The 17,747-nt window shown below is 51.4% G+C and overlaps 1 protein-coding gene across 5 annotated transcripts; it reads left to right on the forward strand.

Moving 5' to 3' along the window:
- Positions 1–2,898: 2,898 nt before the first annotated feature.
- LOC136167310 (retinol dehydrogenase 16-like) lies at positions 2,899–16,581 on the forward strand. Of its 5 annotated transcripts, XM_065934858.1 has the most exons (8): positions 3,305–3,418; positions 6,217–6,444; positions 6,715–6,839; positions 8,793–8,894; positions 10,822–11,162; positions 13,558–13,816; positions 14,666–14,829; positions 15,370–16,581. In XM_065934858.1, the coding sequence occupies exons 4-8, from the start codon at positions 8,860–8,862 to the stop codon at positions 15,585–15,587; spliced, it is 1,017 nt and encodes a 338-aa protein (XP_065790930.1). In that variant the 5' UTR covers positions 3,305–3,418; positions 6,217–6,444; positions 6,715–6,839; positions 8,793–8,859; the 3' UTR covers positions 15,588–16,581. The 5 variants fall into 5 exon arrangements, with proteins under 5 accessions (XP_065790932.1, XP_065790928.1, XP_065790929.1 ...); XM_065934856.1 differs by having other exon boundaries at positions 3,285–6,444; XM_065934857.1 differs by having other exon boundaries at positions 3,285–6,435.
- The last annotated feature ends 1,166 nt before the right edge of the window (positions 16,582–17,747 follow it).

The raw sequence follows: 17,747 nt of genomic DNA on the forward strand, positions 1-17,747 counted from the left end.
CACAGCTGCTGCCTTTTCATTTGCCAGTTGCAACCACTTCATTTAATCCTCACAACTTAAAGAGGTGGGTTCTGTGTAGACACACGGAGGCAAAGATAGATAAAACAACTTGCTTGAGTCACGCTGCTAGTCGTTCAGTAAACTCTTACTATAAGGATTTTTGAGCTGGATGCTGGCACCTAATGGCTTTAGATGGTCTGTGAACTCAGTGAAAAGTATGTACAAAACCCTGTCTGTTGTGTGAAGTCATTTTTATGAGACTGGAGCCTTCCTTGGATGTTCAAAGGGGTCCATGATGTCCAGAAGGTTAACAATGACCACCCTAGAAGAGCTTCTCATGGATGAAGGCTAGGATAAAAAACAGTGGTGTAGGGCCGACGCTTCCAAGGAGGGGACTCAGCCTTGGGAGTTCTGGGACATTTCCTGAGTCGGGGAGAAGCCCCCTTTATGGAGGCTGAGAGAAGAGTGGTTTAATCTGTGGAAGGACGTGAGAAAGGGGAAGTGAGTTGCCTTTGCTCCCAGCCCTTATCCTTTCACAAGATGAAGGACAGCCGTTTCCTCTCGTGGTTTCCCAAGAAAATGTGTGTGGGGGTATGCACGTTAGTCTAAGGAAGAAGAAGCTTGGAGAGACAGACAGAGACCAGCAGGGCCCCGGGTACCATATCTCCAGGGAAACCAGCCCCGCCCAGCAGCCTCCTGGAAAGCCTCAGCATTCCCCTCCTTCACTTGTCCATCCTGCCCCTTGCTTCTTTTCCTCCCTCAGATTCACCCACCTCCTGACCCGAAGCACCTTCCCGGGGTCTCTGTAGGTGTTCTGACAATCCCTGGCTGATGGCATATTTATTCAGTTTCTGTTAACTTGTGTGTATGTGTTCGTTGTTCAGTCCTGTCTGACTCTTTGAGACCCCATGGATTGTAACCTGCCAGGCTCCTCTGTCCATGGAATTCTCCAGGCAAGAATACTGGAGTGGGTAGCCATTCCCTTCTCCAGGGGTCTTCCCAACCTAGGGATCCAACCCAGGTCTCCCACATTGCAGGTAGATTCTTAACCATCTGAGCCACCAGGCAAGCCCCCTAGTAACTCATTTTGAGCACCTGATGTGTGCTGGACAGAAATTCCCCTCAAATTCCCCGGTGCTTCCTGAGACCTGACCTTCCTAAAGTTTCACGCTTCTGAAGAATGTCTTACATATGTCGTCTTACATAAGGATGCTCAGACTCCTAGAGAGCTGCAGTGGAGAGGTATCGCTGAGGCCTTCTGCATCCCCTCCTTTATAATAAACATGAGGGAGATGGAGGCTTTGGGGGATTTCATCTCCTCAGACAAGGTCAGAAATGCAGGGGGAAAAGGAGAGAGGAAGAGGATGTTGCAGTAAAGGTTCATTCATTTCCGTCAGATGCCAAGCACTGCCAGGTTCTGGAAATAGATGATGAGCCTCAGCCCTTGCTCTCCGGGGCTCCGAGGCAGCAGTTCTCTAGCACCCAGGACAAGCACAGTCCCCGTAGGTTCAGGAACACTAGGCCGTTGCTTTGGGCTTCACCTGGAACTATTTGATGCCTGTCATTTCTCTTCCCCCAAAGGCTGTTGTAGCTCGAGGGGAAAGATGTTCAAGAGGTTTGGCCCAACTCCAGGAATCCTCTCCAGAAGTCAGGGAATGGTGGACTGGTTGGGACTCTGGTTTCTGCCAGGACTTCCTGAAACACAAACCACCCATGCATGCTTCTTGTAGGGTTACAACTTGGGGGCCAGTCACTGTGGAGGGAGAACTACATCGGAAAGAAGTCTTTCTCCTCAGAGACCCTGGGAGCCACAGCATGCCTCACCGGCCTCCTGAGGGTGCTGGCTTTGCCCCTGAGGGGTGGAACAGGCCCCGTTGGGGACTGGAACAGGGACTGCAGCCCCATCCATCAGAGGCTGCAGGGGTGCCAGGACGGAGGCTCCCCTCTCACCAGCCCCGTTCCTGGATGGTATCCTCGCCCCCACGGAGAAAGCCGCTCCAGGCCCAGCTGCTCTGGGGTCCAGTCTCAGGCCCTTCCTCCCGTCTCCGGAGCGGGCAGCACGCTCCTCCGCACCGTCACCCTCACACAAAGTGAACTAGTTACTTTCCAATGATTGGGCTCTGCAGCCCTCTCTGCTTGGGGGAAACCAGCATTCCAGTTAATGATGTCACGGTTCAAATCAGTCTCTTCTCAGTGTCTTCGTGGTCTGGGTTCTGTGTGTGTCGCCGGGCAGGGCAGGGTTTGAGCACCGAAGGGGGAGGCCAGCAGCGCCGGGCACCCAGAGCAGCCGGCAGGGCGTCTGCACACAGTGAAAGGGGAACGCCTGTTCCAGAGCTCTCTGTGACCTCCCAGCATCTGGGAGAGTCTCACCATCGCCCGTGTCCCCTCTTCCCCTTCGTGGCCCCTTTCTTTGCCTCAGACACCCCCACTGCTCTTCTGAACACCTTCTGGTCCAGGAAACCAGGTGAGACCTTATTCCCTTTGCCGTCTCCCTCTAATCCTGGAGAGGCTGGGGGACTTTCAGGAGGGACTTCTGGGAGCTGAGCCAGAGAGGAAACCAGGTCAGAGGCTGAGCCAGCTGCCCAAGGTCACGCAGCTAGTTGGCAGCAGAACTGGGTTCGGACCCACGTGTGTCTTCCCTTATAAGGTGTATTCCCTTGTAAGAATCTCCACTAGATCTGGGAGACCCAGGTCATAGACTTCAGTACGAAAAAGGAAAGAATTTAGCTGTGAATCATGAAGCCTGGATGTAAGGGTTCTACTCTGTGGGGTAAGGGTGGGGGTGGAGAGTGGAGAGGTGGGCCAAGGGAACAGGGAGGACTAGGGAAGTGAGGTTGGGGAAAGTACTGTCATCCTTAAGGGTTTGTGTTTAAAATGCAGTGGCATCTATTAGAAATGACGTAAGCATACCAAAGAGCATGCGCTGAGGTCAGAGTCAGTCATACTCACTGAAGACGGTGAGCAGGAAGATCTTGGTAACTCCATGCCAGAGAGCCTGGAACCTGGTTGGCCAGGTGTCATCATGCATGTTCCTAATTCCTCCTGCCTGTTTACTAGGCAGACTCTGTTCACCCCAGGCCGTGTGTGTCTGTCCCCTGCAAAGCCATGTGGCTGCACCTGGCGGTCCTCGTGGGCCTCTTCTGCCTCCTGCACTGTAACCGGGAGAGGCAGGTGGTGAGCCACCTCCGGGACAAGTTCGTCTTCATCACGGGCTGTGACTCAGGCTTTGGGAGCCTGCTGGCCAGGCAACTGGACCTGCGAGGCTTGAGGGTCCTGGCTGGGTGTCTGACGGAGCAGGGGGCCGAGCAGCTGAGGAGCCAGACGTCAGGCAGGCTGCAGACGGTGATCCTGGACGTCACCAAGCCTGAGAGCGTCGCTGCGGCCGCCGAGTGGGTGAAGGAGCGTGTGGGGGACAGAGGTAATACCCAGATTTCTTTTGTATTTATTTCTTCTCTCAGTGTGAAGGGAAGATCCCCTGTCAAGAAAGTTTCCAAGGCGTTTTCCAGGACTTGAAGTCCCACCTGCCTTCTTTACCTCACCTAGCTGACAGAGGAGCCTCTTTCACTCCCTACTTCCATCTCTGACCTTGAAGTTTTGCAGCTTGGGGGAGAGCTTCCCCTGATGAGAGTGTGTCCCTGCAGACTTCGCGTCTGGCGTCCTCTCTTCTCTCAGCCGGTCTGGGTTTCTTGATGCTAAGTGAGTAGGGTGATTGGGATGCACTTCCCGGAGGAGAGGAGGAGACGGGAGCTCTGGCTGGAAGGCTGCACCGCGGCTGGGGCTGGGGCCGGGGCTGGAGCTGGGCTGTGTTCTCAGCCCTGACCATGTTCTTGCTGGTCACCCATCGTTGTCCCACTTGGGCTTAAATGTCCATCATTTTCAGATGATGGTGTGGCTGTCAGGACTTGGGTAGAGATGGTCAGAAAAGTACTGTGGGGTCACTTTCTCTTCCTCCGTTTTTGTTCACACAGTTCTGCCTGTGGTTTATTGGTGAAAGGAAGAACATTAATTTCTTTTATCTTGGTATAAATGTAGGACATGATCATTGTGGATACAGAAAAGTACAAGGATGAAGACCAAAATCACCCCAAATCTCACCACCCATATATACGTACTGATAACATTTTGATATACATAGAACTATATTTTGCAAATAGTGTTATTGTACTTCTTTTCATTAAAAGAAGGTAATCAATTTTATAACATAATAGAAACATTTCAAAAACATAATTATTAACGATGGAACATTCTATCTTGTAGGGTAGCATTACTTACTAAAGTGGTATGTAATGGATACGATCCATAATGGTTTCCTAGATTTTACTCATTATGTTGGACATAAATGATGTCTTGGTAGACTTTTATTTACCCAATTTTCTAGTATAACCATACTTTTTACTTTTTAAATTTTTTTCGGTTTGGTTGGTTATGTTTGTTTGTTTTTGCCTTGTTAAAATTTTTTATTTTACAATTTTTAAAGGTTGCATTCCATTCCAGTTATTACAAAATATTCGCTAACATTCCTTGTATGGTAGAAATTCCCAGGTGGTGCTAGTGGTAAAGAATCTGGCTGGCAACAGGAGACGCAAGAGACATAGGTTTGATCCCTGGGCCGGGAAGATCCCTTGGAGTAGGAAATGGCAACCCACTCCAGTATTCTTACCTGGAAAATTCCACGGACAAGAGGAGCCTGGAGGGCTACAGTCCATGGGGTTGCAAAGAGTCGGACACAACTGAGCATACACATACATAAGCCATGTGTGGTACAATAATACGACCGTATGTATTGATTGGGCGTTTGGTGTCAAAGATGGTAGGAAAATATACACTCTGAGGGCAGGTTCAGTGCTGAGCAGTGGAGGGACTAATTCTCTGTGTTGGTAATTTCGATGCCCTGTTCCCAACCGCCCTGACCCTGCTCTTCTGCCCTGAGTTCTGTGAGTTGTATATCTTTAAGTTCTTGGTATTTGTCTTCTCGTCTCCCAGACAAGTTTCCACGAAGCTGGCCGCCTGTGACATGAGGGGCCTGGGGGCAGAGTGGCCTCCTATGTGTGGGAGGAGAGGGTGGATTTTTCTGGCACAAAGTGTAAATTCCGATTTGGGGAGGGTGGTTAATAGAGGCAGCCCTGCCTCCCCTTGGAAGCCTACCCTTGGAATTCCGCAGATTCCTGTAGGAACGTTGCTCAGTATTGATGTGGGTATTTCAAAACCGGCCCTAGAGGTCAATACCAGGCCTGTCAACATATTTGCATGAACTTGGGGTTTCTGGGTTTTGTTTTTCAGTTTTAAAGTTGGGTTATATTTGCTTTACAATGTTAATTTCTGCTGTACAGGAAGGTAAATCAGCTATATGTATACATGCATGTCCGCCCTCTCGGGCCTCTCCCCTCCCCATTCCCACCCATCCAGACCATCAGAGGGCACAGAACAGTTTCCTTCTAGCTGTCTGTTTTACATGTGTTACTGTGTATGTCAAGTAGTACATAATAAAATGGAATATTACTCAGCCATAAAAAGCATGAAATTGGGTCATTTGTAGAGTGTGGATGGACCTAGGTCTGTCATTCAGAGTGAAGTAAGTCAGAAAGAGAAAAACAAACCACATATTAACACATGCAGTGTTAGTTGCTCAGTCATGTCCAGCTCTTTGCAGCCCCGTGGGTTGTAGCCTGCCAGATTCCTCTGTCCATGGGATTTCCCAGGCAAGAATAGGAGAGTGGGTTGCCATTTCCTTCTCCAGGGGATCTTCCTGACCCAAGAATTGAACCCAGATCTCCTGCACTGTGGGTGGATTCTTTACCACGGAGCTACCAGGGAAGCCTCAAAATTAACGTGTATATGTGGAGTCTATAAAACAGTACAGATGAACCTGTTACCAGGGCAGGAAAAGAGACACAGATGCAGAGAATGGACATCAGGTCTGTTTTACCCAACCAGTCTTCACCAAACTAGACTCATCTTTTTGTTTTTGTCTTTTATCTGTTGTCTCCTCTCTCCCTGAATTCCCCGCCCTTCCTCATTGTCTCTTCCCTCTCTTTTCCTCATACTGATTGTTGAGCACTCAGTCCTAAAGGGGTCAGAAAATCTGAAAAAAGAAGGGGAATATAATGTGCATACTATAAAATATAATACAAAATAAAGTTGGAGAGTTGGGAAATGAGAATATATTTGTATGAGATTGCCTTCTGGATAGTCACCAAGTCAATTGAAATATTGAAGTCAAGATGATCTGAGTCTAATACTCTTGAGAAACTCCATGAGCACGCCCTGCCACGAGCCACCTCCAGATCCATTACTCACCTGGCCTGAATGCATGCTCACTCATCTCCCCATGAGCTACGTGCCCACCTTCCTGACTGACTTCATGATATACTGGAGATGCATGAGAAGGCCATGAAATCATCAACTTAAAAAAAACAACCAAAGAAACCCCGCAATGTAAGAGCGGTGAGTTACGTTGATTTAGTGTTTTGCTGAGGAAAATGTCCCAGGATAGAGTTTATAGGATAACTCTGAGGTCCTGCCCCAGAGAGGCAGAGACAGAAACCAGTAACTTTGGTTGCAGGCGATGTGCAATCAAGCATACATCTCAGTAGAAGGTTAGGGTTAGTCCCAAGGAACATATATCTGAGTTAATGATTTAAGTGCTTTGTTAAGTTTGGAAAGATGCAAGATTCGATGGTAATAAAGAATTTCTTTTGAAACATTTCTCTCTAGTGGCCTGTTTGCTGTTTTTCCCGGAGCAGAGTCCCGTCTCCTACTCTTTGTTGTGGATCCCTTTCATTGTACATTATAAGCCAGCAATGTAGTGATGAATGACCTAATCCTTGTAGAACCAGACCGTGAGTGATAGTCCTTGCTTTTTTGTTTTTTATAACCCAAGACGGGGGTGCATGGTCGCAGGGCGTTGGGTGCTGGGAGGGGAGAGGATGCATGGGGGGAGGTGGAGAGCGGGGTCCTCATGTCACGAGGACACCCTCCCACCTCACTCCCACCTCCTCCCCAGGCTTCTCTCGGGACATTACTTAGGAAGAAACACGCTTTGTAGTGAGAAACTGCGATGAATAGCTCTTGTCTGTGTCCTGTTTCTTCATCAGCTTCTCAAGGCTCTGAGCCTTATGGCCCTCCTGCGACCTAGAAGAATCCACACTTAGGGGAGGGCTGAGCAGCCGGGAGGGTCCAGGCCCCCGCCCTCTGCCCCTGCCCACCTCTTCCAGCTGTGCCTGGGACCTGGCCAGTCTGCGCTCCACTGCAATGCCCGTGGGAGGTGAAAGCCCTTCTTCCCTAAAGACTTGTAGTCAGGGGTGTGTGTGGAGGGTGACCACCCGCCTGACACATCAGCCCAGGTGACGGCCCAGCCAGTCTTGGCTAGGAAACGGTGTCTTCAATCGGGGGACACAGACACCAATTCTTGTTTTGTCTTGAAAACGTGCATGTCCGTTGATTATATTTTCCTTAAAATAAAAGGTGAAAACTTTACCCAGGCCCAGTGACTATGGCCACGGCCTTGGGCGGCGCTGGGTGTGCGTCTATGAGAGGGAGAATCGGGTGACCTTGCGGAGGTGTAGGGGTGCGTGGGGCGACCTGAGGAGCATTTGAAGAAGGAAGTGAGGTCACCCCTTTGTCTGCAGAAGCGAGGGGCTAATGTGTCTTTCTGGGGCTTATCATATGACCTGGGGTCCCAGGGTTAGCACAAGGATGGACAAACAAGAGAGGTCTGTAAGTGAGAGGCAGGGCCGGAACCCTTCCCTGGGGCACGCAGCCTCTGTCTCACAGGAAACTCCCTGCAGTCTTCCCTCTGTCCCCTCCCACAGAGCCACCACCCTCCATCCTCTGCCACCTGCCAGGTCCCCCAGCCCAGTCCCCTTCCCCCAGCCTCCAATGGAGTCACTTCTGGAGCCCGGTCTTCTGTCTTCTGCTAACGCTTACTGAGCACCTACTATGTGCAGGGCAGGAATTCCCCTGAGGTCCCAGTGCTTCCAGAGATCCTGACTGTGTGTCCTCTCCTCTCATGATGGTCTGAGTATGGACTGAGTGGAGAAGGCATTTGTACAAAGTCATACAGATTTGTGGGCTGAGGGCAAATTGAAGTGGGAGGGACTTCTCCAAGAGTCAACTAAAAAACTGAATTTTAATGTCTTTTTGTTAAAAATTGAGATTATGGCATGTTTAGGGGAATCTTACATTATAGAACAATATCACCATTTTCAAGCAAAGAGAGTGAGGTCAGATGCTGCAGGACCCCTGAAACTCAAACCGGTTTTAATGGTTTGGTGTCAGAGAGGGGACTGCTGAAGAGATGAACGTGACCAGGAGGGTCCTCAAGGATCTCTGAATCCTTCAGGCTGTAGTGTGCCAATCCCTCAAGGTCGATCCACGTTCTCCTCGTCAATGCAAACCTAGAGCTTCTTGCTTGATCTGAAGACCCCAGATTTTCATATATTTATTTACACACATACACACCGCCAGACCTGCTAAACCAACTGAAATCAAGTCAAGCTTCACTAATTCACTTTATGCCCTGAGGGTGTGTATTCAGGAGGTCTGGACTCATCTCCAGCAATCCTCTACAGAATGTCAGAGGACTTGTGAGGTTACAAACCCTGATCCTCCTTGCTGGTCCTACAAGGGGTTAAGGGCTGCAGGGCTGCCGTGAGATAAGTTCCATGGCCAACTCTGGGGACTGACTCACGGGCAAGGCAGAACAACAAATGCATTGGAAAAAAATTGCAGTGCATACCAGGTCACATTATCAGCCTGGAGCCTCGGCAGAGCCCCGTTCCTCCTTTTTCCAGGCCACCTGCCTTGAGGAGGGAACCAGGTCTGGTCTGATGGACATATGCAGGGGCAGGAACCCATGCTATGAAGATCCACAGGAGCGCCAGAGGGAAGGTGCTGTCACTCTTCCCTGGGCTGTCCTGGCTTTTGTGAGCTGCATGGGGTCAGTGACTCCCCAACCCCTCCAATCACCGAAACACACTGACCTGTCTCCACATTTTAGCATCTCCACTTCAGACAGCGGGGCTGGGAGCAAGCTTGCGCAGTCTGCCCTCACTGCCTACCCCTTCCTGCTCCTCCATCTGTTACCTCCACCTCCACCGGCTCAGAGGACCTGTCCTGGGTGTAGAGCAGGCAGTGGGTGGGGGTGGCCTTAGCTTGACAGTGGTCCCTCCTGAGGTGCTCTGGGGCTACGCCAAGGGGTATGTGCGTCAGCACTGGGTTACGTGTGGGTCAGAGGTTCGGCCCTGGAATCTGGCCCAACTACCCCTCCGAGGACATAAGATGCAGAGATTTTGGTCAGCGAGTCTCCCTGACAGAACTGCCTCTGAGAGATTTCTTGTTCTGGCCCCTGCAGATCCCAGGTGAGTGTCACCCCAGCTCCTGCCTCTTACTGCTCTGTCCCGACCTGCCTGTCACTGTACCCACCTGGAACAAGAGTTTGAAGCTCCTGAAACCCCGCCAGTCATCATATGACTTTCATATGGAAAAGGGAAGACGATGGTGTGAGGACTGGGATGGGGCTGGTGCATGGACCCGTGGGAATTTATGGTGAAGGAATTCATGGTCAGAGAAGAAAAATCTCCTCCTTCTTCCAAGTAAAGAAACCACCAGCTTCGCCCTTAGAGGGTTGGTGTGTGTATAAGACTTGCATGTCCCCCTGGCTTCCTGACGGTTTCCAGGGCACCATCCTCCATCCTGGCCTTCTCCTTCCTCACCCTTTGGGGAGCCCCTGTAGGAGGGTCCTGCTGGTCACCCAGGAAGCAGGCAGAGGCTGGGTTCTGCAGGACCATCCTTTCCAACACTGCTGCCGACTGCCACCTGAGTGACAGCTCCCTTCAGGAGGCAGTCAGCTCCCTGCAGGGGGCAGCAACCACTAGAGGCTGAATCTGTCCTTCTCTCTGTGTTTCCCGGCTGCGGGGATGGGCTCCGGGGGCATCTGTTTCCTTGTCAAAGCTGTGATAAACGTGGGTGGCCGGGAGGTGCCCAGGGCACCGACTGGCGGGGAACACCTGTTAGAGCAGCTTTGAGTGAGTCCTTCCAACCCCGTCCCAGCATCTGGGAGGGTCTCACCATCGCCCGTGTCCCCTCATTCCCTTCGAGTCCCCTCTCTTTGCCTCAGACACCCCCACTGCTCTTCTGAACACCTTTCTGGTCCAGAGAGCCACGGTATCAGGAGAGACCTTGTTCCCTTTGCCTTCTCCTTCTAATCCTGGAGAGGCTGAGGGGACTTAGCCTTTCAGGAGGGACTTCTGGGAGCTGAGCCAGAGAGGAAACCTGGTCAGAGGCTGAGCCAGCTGCCCAAGGTCACGCAGCTAGTTGGCGGCAGAGCTGGGCTTTGAAATTATGTGTGTCTTGATTCCAAGTGTATCCCATCATACGACTCTTCATTAGAAAAAGCCTCCCGTAATGTAAAATAGCCTGGGGGACCCAGGCCACAGGCTTCAGTAAGAAAAAGGGAACAATTTGGTTGTGAACCATGAAATCTGGGAAGCAGAACGTGTAATGTGTGTGTGGGTGTGTGAGGACTGAGGGAGAGGTGGGCAGAGGGAAACAGGGGGGAGTGGGAGGACCAGGAAAGTGAGGCTGGGAAAAGAATTGTCATCCTTAAGGTTTTGTGTTGGAAATGCAATGGTATCGATGAGAAGCCGGTCAAGAGTACCAAAAGCAAGCCCTGGGATCATAGTCAGTCATACTCACTGAAGACGAGGAACAGGAACGTCTTGAGAAGTCCATGCCAGAGAGTCTGAGCCTCCAGGCCAACCAGCCTGGTGCATGTTCTTAATTCCTCCTGTCTGAGCACTGACCAGACTCTGTTCACCCCAGGCCGTGTGTGTCTGTCCCCTGCAAAGCCATGTGGCTGCACCTGGCGGTCCTCGTGGGCCTCTTCTACCTCCTCCGCTGGTACCGGGAGAGGCAGGTGGTGAGCCACCTCCGGGACAAGTTCGTCTTCATCACGGGCTGTGACTCGGGCTTCGGGAACCTACTGGCCAGGCAGCTGGACCTGCGAGGCCTGAGGGTCCTGGCTGGGTGTCTGACGGAGCAGGGGGCCGAGCAGCTGAGGAGCCAGACGTCAGACAGGCTGCAGACGGTGATCCTGGACGTCACCAAGACTGAGAGCGTCGCTGCGGCCACCGAGTGGGTGAAGGAGCGTGTGGGGGACAGAGGTAACACCCGGGCTTCTTGTTTGTTTATTTCTTCTCTCTGTGAGAGAAGACCTCTTGTCAGCACCCTGGGGACGAGTCCGAGGTGTTTTTCTGGACGTGAAGTCCCACCTGCCTTCTTCACCTCACCCAGCTGACCAGACGAACCTCTTCCAACCCTCACCCCTACCTCCTGACCTTGAGGGTTTGCAGTTTGGGGGAGATTTCCTCGATGAGGCTGTGTCCTTGCAGACTCCCTGTCTGGTTTTCCCTCCTGTCTCAGCAGAAAGTCTGCGTTTCTTGCTGCTGCGTGAGCAGGGTGGTCAGGGTGGACTTCCTGGAGGAGGGGTGGAGGTGGGGGCTCTGGCTGAAAGGCTGCAGTGGTGTCTGAGGGCGCTCTTGGGCTGGGCTGTGTCCTCAGCACTTGACCATGTTCTTGTTTGTTGACCCATAGTCGTTCCACTTGGCTTTAAATGTCACTCATCTTCAAATAACAATCCTGAGTTCTCGGGGCTTGTCTGCTGCTGCTAAGTCACTTCATTTGTGTCCGACTCTGTGTGACCCCATAGACGGCAGCCCACCAGGTTCCCCTGTCCCTAGGGGAAGTCAAATAACTACTATGGAGTCACTTTCTCTCTCTGCTTTCTGCTTTTCTTCTTTTCTCTACTGCTTTTTTTTTTTTTTTTTAAATTCCTACAAATCTGCCTATGTTTTGCAGGGGAAGGAGAGAACTTTAGTTTCTTTCACTAAGTGATGAAAGAATGATCATTGTGGAAACTAAGAGTGTGTGCCAAACACTCTAAAAATCTCACCACCCAGAAATAAGGGTTATTAGTATTTTGACATACACGATCTTATATTTGCACACATTTATCCTTTTCTTTCTACTATATGAAAATACATAGATTTAGAACATGATACAAATTTCTTCAAAAACATCATAAATTATGACTGAGAAAATACTACACATTAAAATAGCATCATCACTTACTAAAAAGTACTTCATGGTATGATACATAATTATTTCTTGTCTTTTATTCACCATATTCCACAGAAATGATATCTGTGCAAACTTGCCTCTTCCTCAGTCCCTACACTATAACCATGTCTGGTGACTGTCTTTGATAAAAGATGATCGGATTGTGTTCATCCTACAAGCCAAGCATGTTGCTGAACAACCCTCTGTGTGGAAGTTCTGGTTCCCTTACCCCAGCAACCTTGAATGCCTGGTGCTGCTGCCATGAGGCCCATGGTTGCTAAAGGTTTAGTTTAAACTCCTGGGATTGTGTCTTGGATTCTTGCAAGAGGTCTCCTTTAAGCTGGGTGAATTTGCACCAAGAAGATGAAGCCAGGATGGCCTCCTGTCTGAGTGGGAGAAGATGGAGTTTTCTGGGGTAGGGAGTGGACTCTGTGCTCTGGGTGTCAAGGGTAAGGACAGGCATCCCTGCCCTCCCCCAAAATAGCCCGTGGAATTCTCCAGATTCCTGAGACACATTGCTCAGCATTGACGTGCGGGTGTTTCAAGCCCAGGCCCTAGAGGCCAATACCAGGTCTGCCACCAAGTTCCCCCAGTCCTGAGATCTCAGGTCTGCTTTACCCAACCAATCTGCACTTGGTTACGGTCATCTTTTTTTGATTTTGCCTTCATTTCTTGATTCCTTTCTTCCTCTCTTCCCCACCCATCCTCATTGTCCGTCTATGTTGCCTCTCTTTTCCTCATGCTAACTGTTGAGCACTCAGGCCTGAAACTGCCAGAAAATCCTGAAAGCCGGGGATATTTATTAGTGTGCAAAGACACCGTTGGTAGCTCAGTTGGTGAAGAATCAGCCTGCAATGCAGGAGACCCCCGTTCTATTCCTGGGTCCAGAAGACCCACTGGAGAACGGATAGGCTACCCACTCCAGTCTTCTTGAGCTTCCCTGTGGCTCAGCTGGTAAAGAATCTGCCTGTAATGCGGGAGACCTGGGTTCGATCCCATGGAGAAGGGAAAGGCTACCCACTCAGTATTCTGGATTGGAGAATTCCATGGACTGTATCGTCCCTGGGGTCACAAAGAGTCGTACACAACATAGTGACTTTCACTTTCAAAGACACCATGGACTGTGAAAACCTGAAACTTCACTCTTGAGTTCCAGATTATAGACCCACTAGATTTCCCCAAGCTCAATGCCTGTCTTCATCAGCTCTGGGGCTCCTGTTCCGTGGTACCAGGCAGTGGGTGGGGTGTGCAGACCGGGCTGGGAGGAAGGCACGCCTTCTGCGTGTGCCTACCACTGCCCACAGGTCCTGGCCGCCTAAAGCCCCCGGGAGCATGTTTGTCTCTCAAATCCTTCCGGGTCAGAAGGTGACTTGGGGCCATGGCCCAGTCCTCTCTCCTGGGCCCAGCACAGTGGTGCCCTCTCGTCCTCGCTCTTCCCAGGACTCTGGGGTCTGGTGAATAATGCCGGCATTTGCACACCCATGGCACCCAACCAGTGGCTGACCAAACAGGACTTCGTGAAGATTCTGGAGGTGAACCTGTTGGGGGTGATTGATGTGACCCTGAATGTGCTGCCCCTGGTGCGGAAGGCGAGGGGCCGTGTGGTCAACGTCTCCAGCGTCATGGGCCGGTTGGCCCTCTTTGGTGGAGGCTATTGCATGTCCAAATATGGCGTGGAGGCCTTCTCAGACTCCCTCAGGTAATGGCCTGGGAGGGAGGTCCTTCTTCTCTTTCCTCCTCATATGCACTGAGGCAGGGAAGGGGTAAGAAGCGGATGTTCTACAGGGATTTTCATATATCACAGACCTAATGCCTCTTCCTTCTAGGTCCCTCTCACTTACTGTGTAGGTCTTTTGGTGGGAAGCATGTTCATGTGTTTTGCATCCCCAGTTGGTCCCAGACCTACAGAGTTTGATTCAACTTATTCCTGCCTTGCAGGAGGGCCCGTGGTCAGAAATTATTGGAGGCACAATAATGGGTAGATTTGATTGTGCGGGCCTTTCATGGGCTCAGCTGCTGTGGTATTTAGGCTCTGGGAGCCCTGGGGGGAAGTGTACCCCTTGAAGCAATTAGTCAAGGGAGCCACGTAGTCACATGAGTGGTGGAGACCTCTGGGTGCAGAGAGAGGGTGGCTCTGATGTGTGGGAACTCTGTCCACAGACAGGTGGGTGCTCCTTAGAGGACAGAGGGGTAACTGGAGTGAGAGAGGGGAGACAGGGGACGTGGACTATGGAAAGACAGGATGTGCAGACGTGGTGACTGATTGGAGCGAGAGGAACAGGAGGAGGCAGCATTTCAGTGATGCTCTGCAGCACACTTGGTAGGATGTAGAGCTGACAGGCACAGGGTGTGAAACAATTGGGAAAATGGTCAAACTCTATAGAGAAGCAGTAACATCACCATGAGCTTCTCTCCCTGGCTTCTGTGCCTCAACTTCTGAGAGCTCCCAGCCCGTCTCACCCAGCCCGGTACTGGTGTCTGACAGTTCTTTCATGTTCTGCTTGCACAACCTCTCGAGTCCTTGCTCCTCATCCTGTCTACATTATAGGAGGGAGCTCTGCTACTTTGGAGTGAAGGTGGCTATGATTGAGCCCGGTTACTTCTTGACCAATATGACCCAAGATGAGGTGTTTAATGGAAACGTCCAGGCATCATGGGATCATGCCAGCCCAGAGATCCAGGAACTCTATGGAGACAACTTTCTTGCTGACTGTGAGTAAGCTGTGGGCTTTGGAAAAATATTCAGAAATACATCATTAGTACCTCCTCCAGTCTCAGTTCCAACCTCCACGCTCTGAGTTACACGCACAGTGGAGATATGAGCTCGTCCTCAAGGTCTCTCTTTGGTCAACTGGTGATAGAAGTGAAGGATAGAGGCTTGGTAAATCTAGAGAACAGTTTCTCTTCAGAAACCCTGTTAATTTGGAAAGGAGACTGATGCCACAGAGGGATACACCCCTGGAATCATGGCAAGCTCGTGTTAGTACCACCTTTTTTTGGGTGCCTCTATTTCTAGGGTGGGTAGAGACCTCCAGTATGTAGTATACGTATTTCTTGGAAAAGTACTAGAGGGCACTAACTTAGTGTGAAAGTGTATTTTTGCTAAATGCTAGGACATATTGCAGTGAAATCTACTGATATAATATGGACCATGATTTTGGAAAAGAACAGAACTGTTGGGAAGTCAAGTTGATCTGGAAGTGGAAGAGCTGGAAAATGAGAATAACTAGGATGGTGTCTCCTTCCGGACAGTCATGAAGGCAACGGATTTTCTGAAGGCGCCATGGGCTGGAAATCTGTCCTTGGTGACCGACTGCATGGAACACGCCCTGACCGCCTGCCATCCCCGCAGCAGATACTCGGCTGGCTGGGACGCCAAGTTGCTCTATCTCCCCATGAGCTACCTGCCCAGCTTCCTGGTGGATCTCATGATGTATTGGTGTTCCCCTTTGCCTGCTAAGGCCCTGTAATCCAAGAGTGGGGTGCATGGTAGGCAGGAGTTGGGTCGTGGGTGGGGAGAGGACACAAGGAGGGAGGGGAAAAGAGTGGAGAGGGGGATTCTCACGGAGCCAGAACACACATTCCACCTCACTCCCCACCCAATCCCCAAGCTTTGCTTGGGTCATTGCTTAGGAGTTGGGGAAAATAAGAAGAAAGAGACAAATTGTCCCCAAGGAGCTGGCGTCAGCTGATCATGTCTCCATTCTGTCCCTTGTGTGTTATGACCCACATCGGCTGTGAAGAGTCATTCTGTGGCGAGGACATGAGACACTGGGGGCTTCAGTCCCTTGTGCTTTGGCTCCGTCCACCGTTCCAGATGAATCTTTCCCATGTCCTATCTCCCTCTTCCCCAGGACGGAAATGATGGGCAGGGGGATAAAAGCCCCTCTTCCCTGAAGGTGTCTATTGACAGTGGAGGGTGTCCACCAGCCTGATCCAATAGCCTGGGTGCCAGTTCAGTGGCCTTGGCCGGTTTGGACACGGAAACCAGGTTTTGATCCATCTTGGAAACAAGAATTTCCATTGATTATTTTTTCTCTAAAATTTCATTTGAAAAGTTCACCTACTAGAATGCATGCTAGGGCTTCATGGTTAAACTGAAGGCGCTTGATTTTCAGAATATTATTTATCACACACACACAGATAGTACCAGTCTCACCAAACCAAATGAAATCAAATAAAGCATCACTGATTCACTTTATGCCTTGGGGGTGTGTGTTCAGGGGGTTTGGACTCACCCCCTGGAATCCTTTCCAGAATGTCAGAGGGCTTGTGAGGTTGTAAAGCCCTGACCCTCCTTGCTGGTCCCACAAGGGGTTGGGGCGCGCAGGGCTGCACTGAGATGGGTTCCATGGCCACCTGTTTGATCTGTCTCACGGGCTCTAACTCAGACAAGGCTGAACATCAAATGCATTGAAAAAGAAGTGCAGTGCTCACCAGCCAAGTCTTCAGGCTGGACGCTCAGCGGATTCCCAGTCCTCCTCCTTCCAGGCTGCTCTCCTTGGGGGCAGAGCCAGGTCTGGTGTGAAGGACGTGATCAGGGGCTGGAACCCGTGCCAGAGTCCTCGCAGCAGCCACAAGGCCGTCTCCCTCCTCCTCCGCTTGGCCGTGCTGGTGGTTTTGGAGAACAGGTTCAGTGGCTCCCCACCGCAAACACCGTCTCCTCCCAGAAGCAGACCCTTAGGACGTGAAGACAGGGTTCGTCTGTCCATTCTGAGAGCTCACTCCCACAGGCGCACAGCGGGCAGGCAGGGCTGGGAGCAAGGTGCGCAGCCAGCCCTCACTCGTGGCCCCTTCCAGCCCCATGTTGTTTCCTAAGCCTCTCTCTTCAGAGGACTCGTGCTGGGAGGAGAGGGGCGGATGAGTGTGGAATGCCCTGTCTGGACTGTGGACCTCCTGAAACTGGGAGAGCGCCACCAGGGGGCGACACCCTGCTCCCGAGCGTGTAATCTTGGCAGCTGCTGCCTTGGAATGCGGCCCAGCTGCACCTCCCAGGGTCAGAGGTGCAGAGACGTTAGTCAGTGAGTCTCCCTGACGCGGTGGGCCCCGAGAGATGCCTTCTTGTGGGCTTTGCAGCTCGCAGGTGAGTGAGTCACCCCAGCCCCCTGTCTCTCCCGATCTTCCTGCGGTCTTCCCCACTTGGAATGCAGCATGGAGCTCCTGACAGGTCCCAAAGCCAGGCGGTAACTTTCAGGATTCACAGGACAGACGCAGATGCCCGGAGGGTTGGCACCAGTCTGCTGCGTGGCCCCGTGGGGATTTATGGTTGATGCTTTGGAGGTCACTGAGAAAAAAAATCTCCAAGTAAGAAACCACAGGCTTCCCCCTTAGCAGGGTTACTGTGTGTATAAGATTTACACGTCCTGACGGTTTCCAGGGCACCATCCTCCATCCTGGCCTTCTTCAGCCTCACCCTTTGGGGAGCCCCTGTAGGAGGGTCCTGCTGGTCACCTAGAAGCAGGCAGAGGCTGGGTTCTGCAGGACCATCCTTTCCAACACTGCTGCCGACTGCCACCTGAGGGTCAGGACGACAGTCAGCTCCCTGCAGGGGACAGTGACACTGAAAGCTGAATCTGTCTTCCTCTGTGCTTCTGGCTGCTGGGGTGAGCTCCAGGGGCATCTGAGCCTCT

This window comes from Muntiacus reevesi, chromosome 4 (assembly GCF_963930625.1).
Source record: "Muntiacus reevesi chromosome 4, mMunRee1.1, whole genome shotgun sequence".
Classification (NCBI taxonomy): Eukaryota; Metazoa; Chordata; class Mammalia; order Artiodactyla; family Cervidae; genus Muntiacus; species Muntiacus reevesi.

What these genes read in the sequence shown, in the direction of transcription:
- LOC136167310 (XM_065934856.1), top strand. Translation starts at nt 8,860, where the DNA reads ATGAAGATCCACAGGAGCGCCAGAGGGAAGGTGCT. An exon ending in AGCGCCAGAGGGAAGGTGCT is followed by an intron (nt 8,895 to 10,821) that starts GTCACTCTTCCC and finishes TGTTCACCCCAG; the next exon opens with GCCGTGTGTGTCTGTCCCCT. An exon ending in GCCTTCTCAGACTCCCTCAG is followed by an intron (nt 13,817 to 14,665) that starts GTAATGGCCTGG and finishes TCTACATTATAG; the next exon opens with GAGGGAGCTCTGCTACTTTG.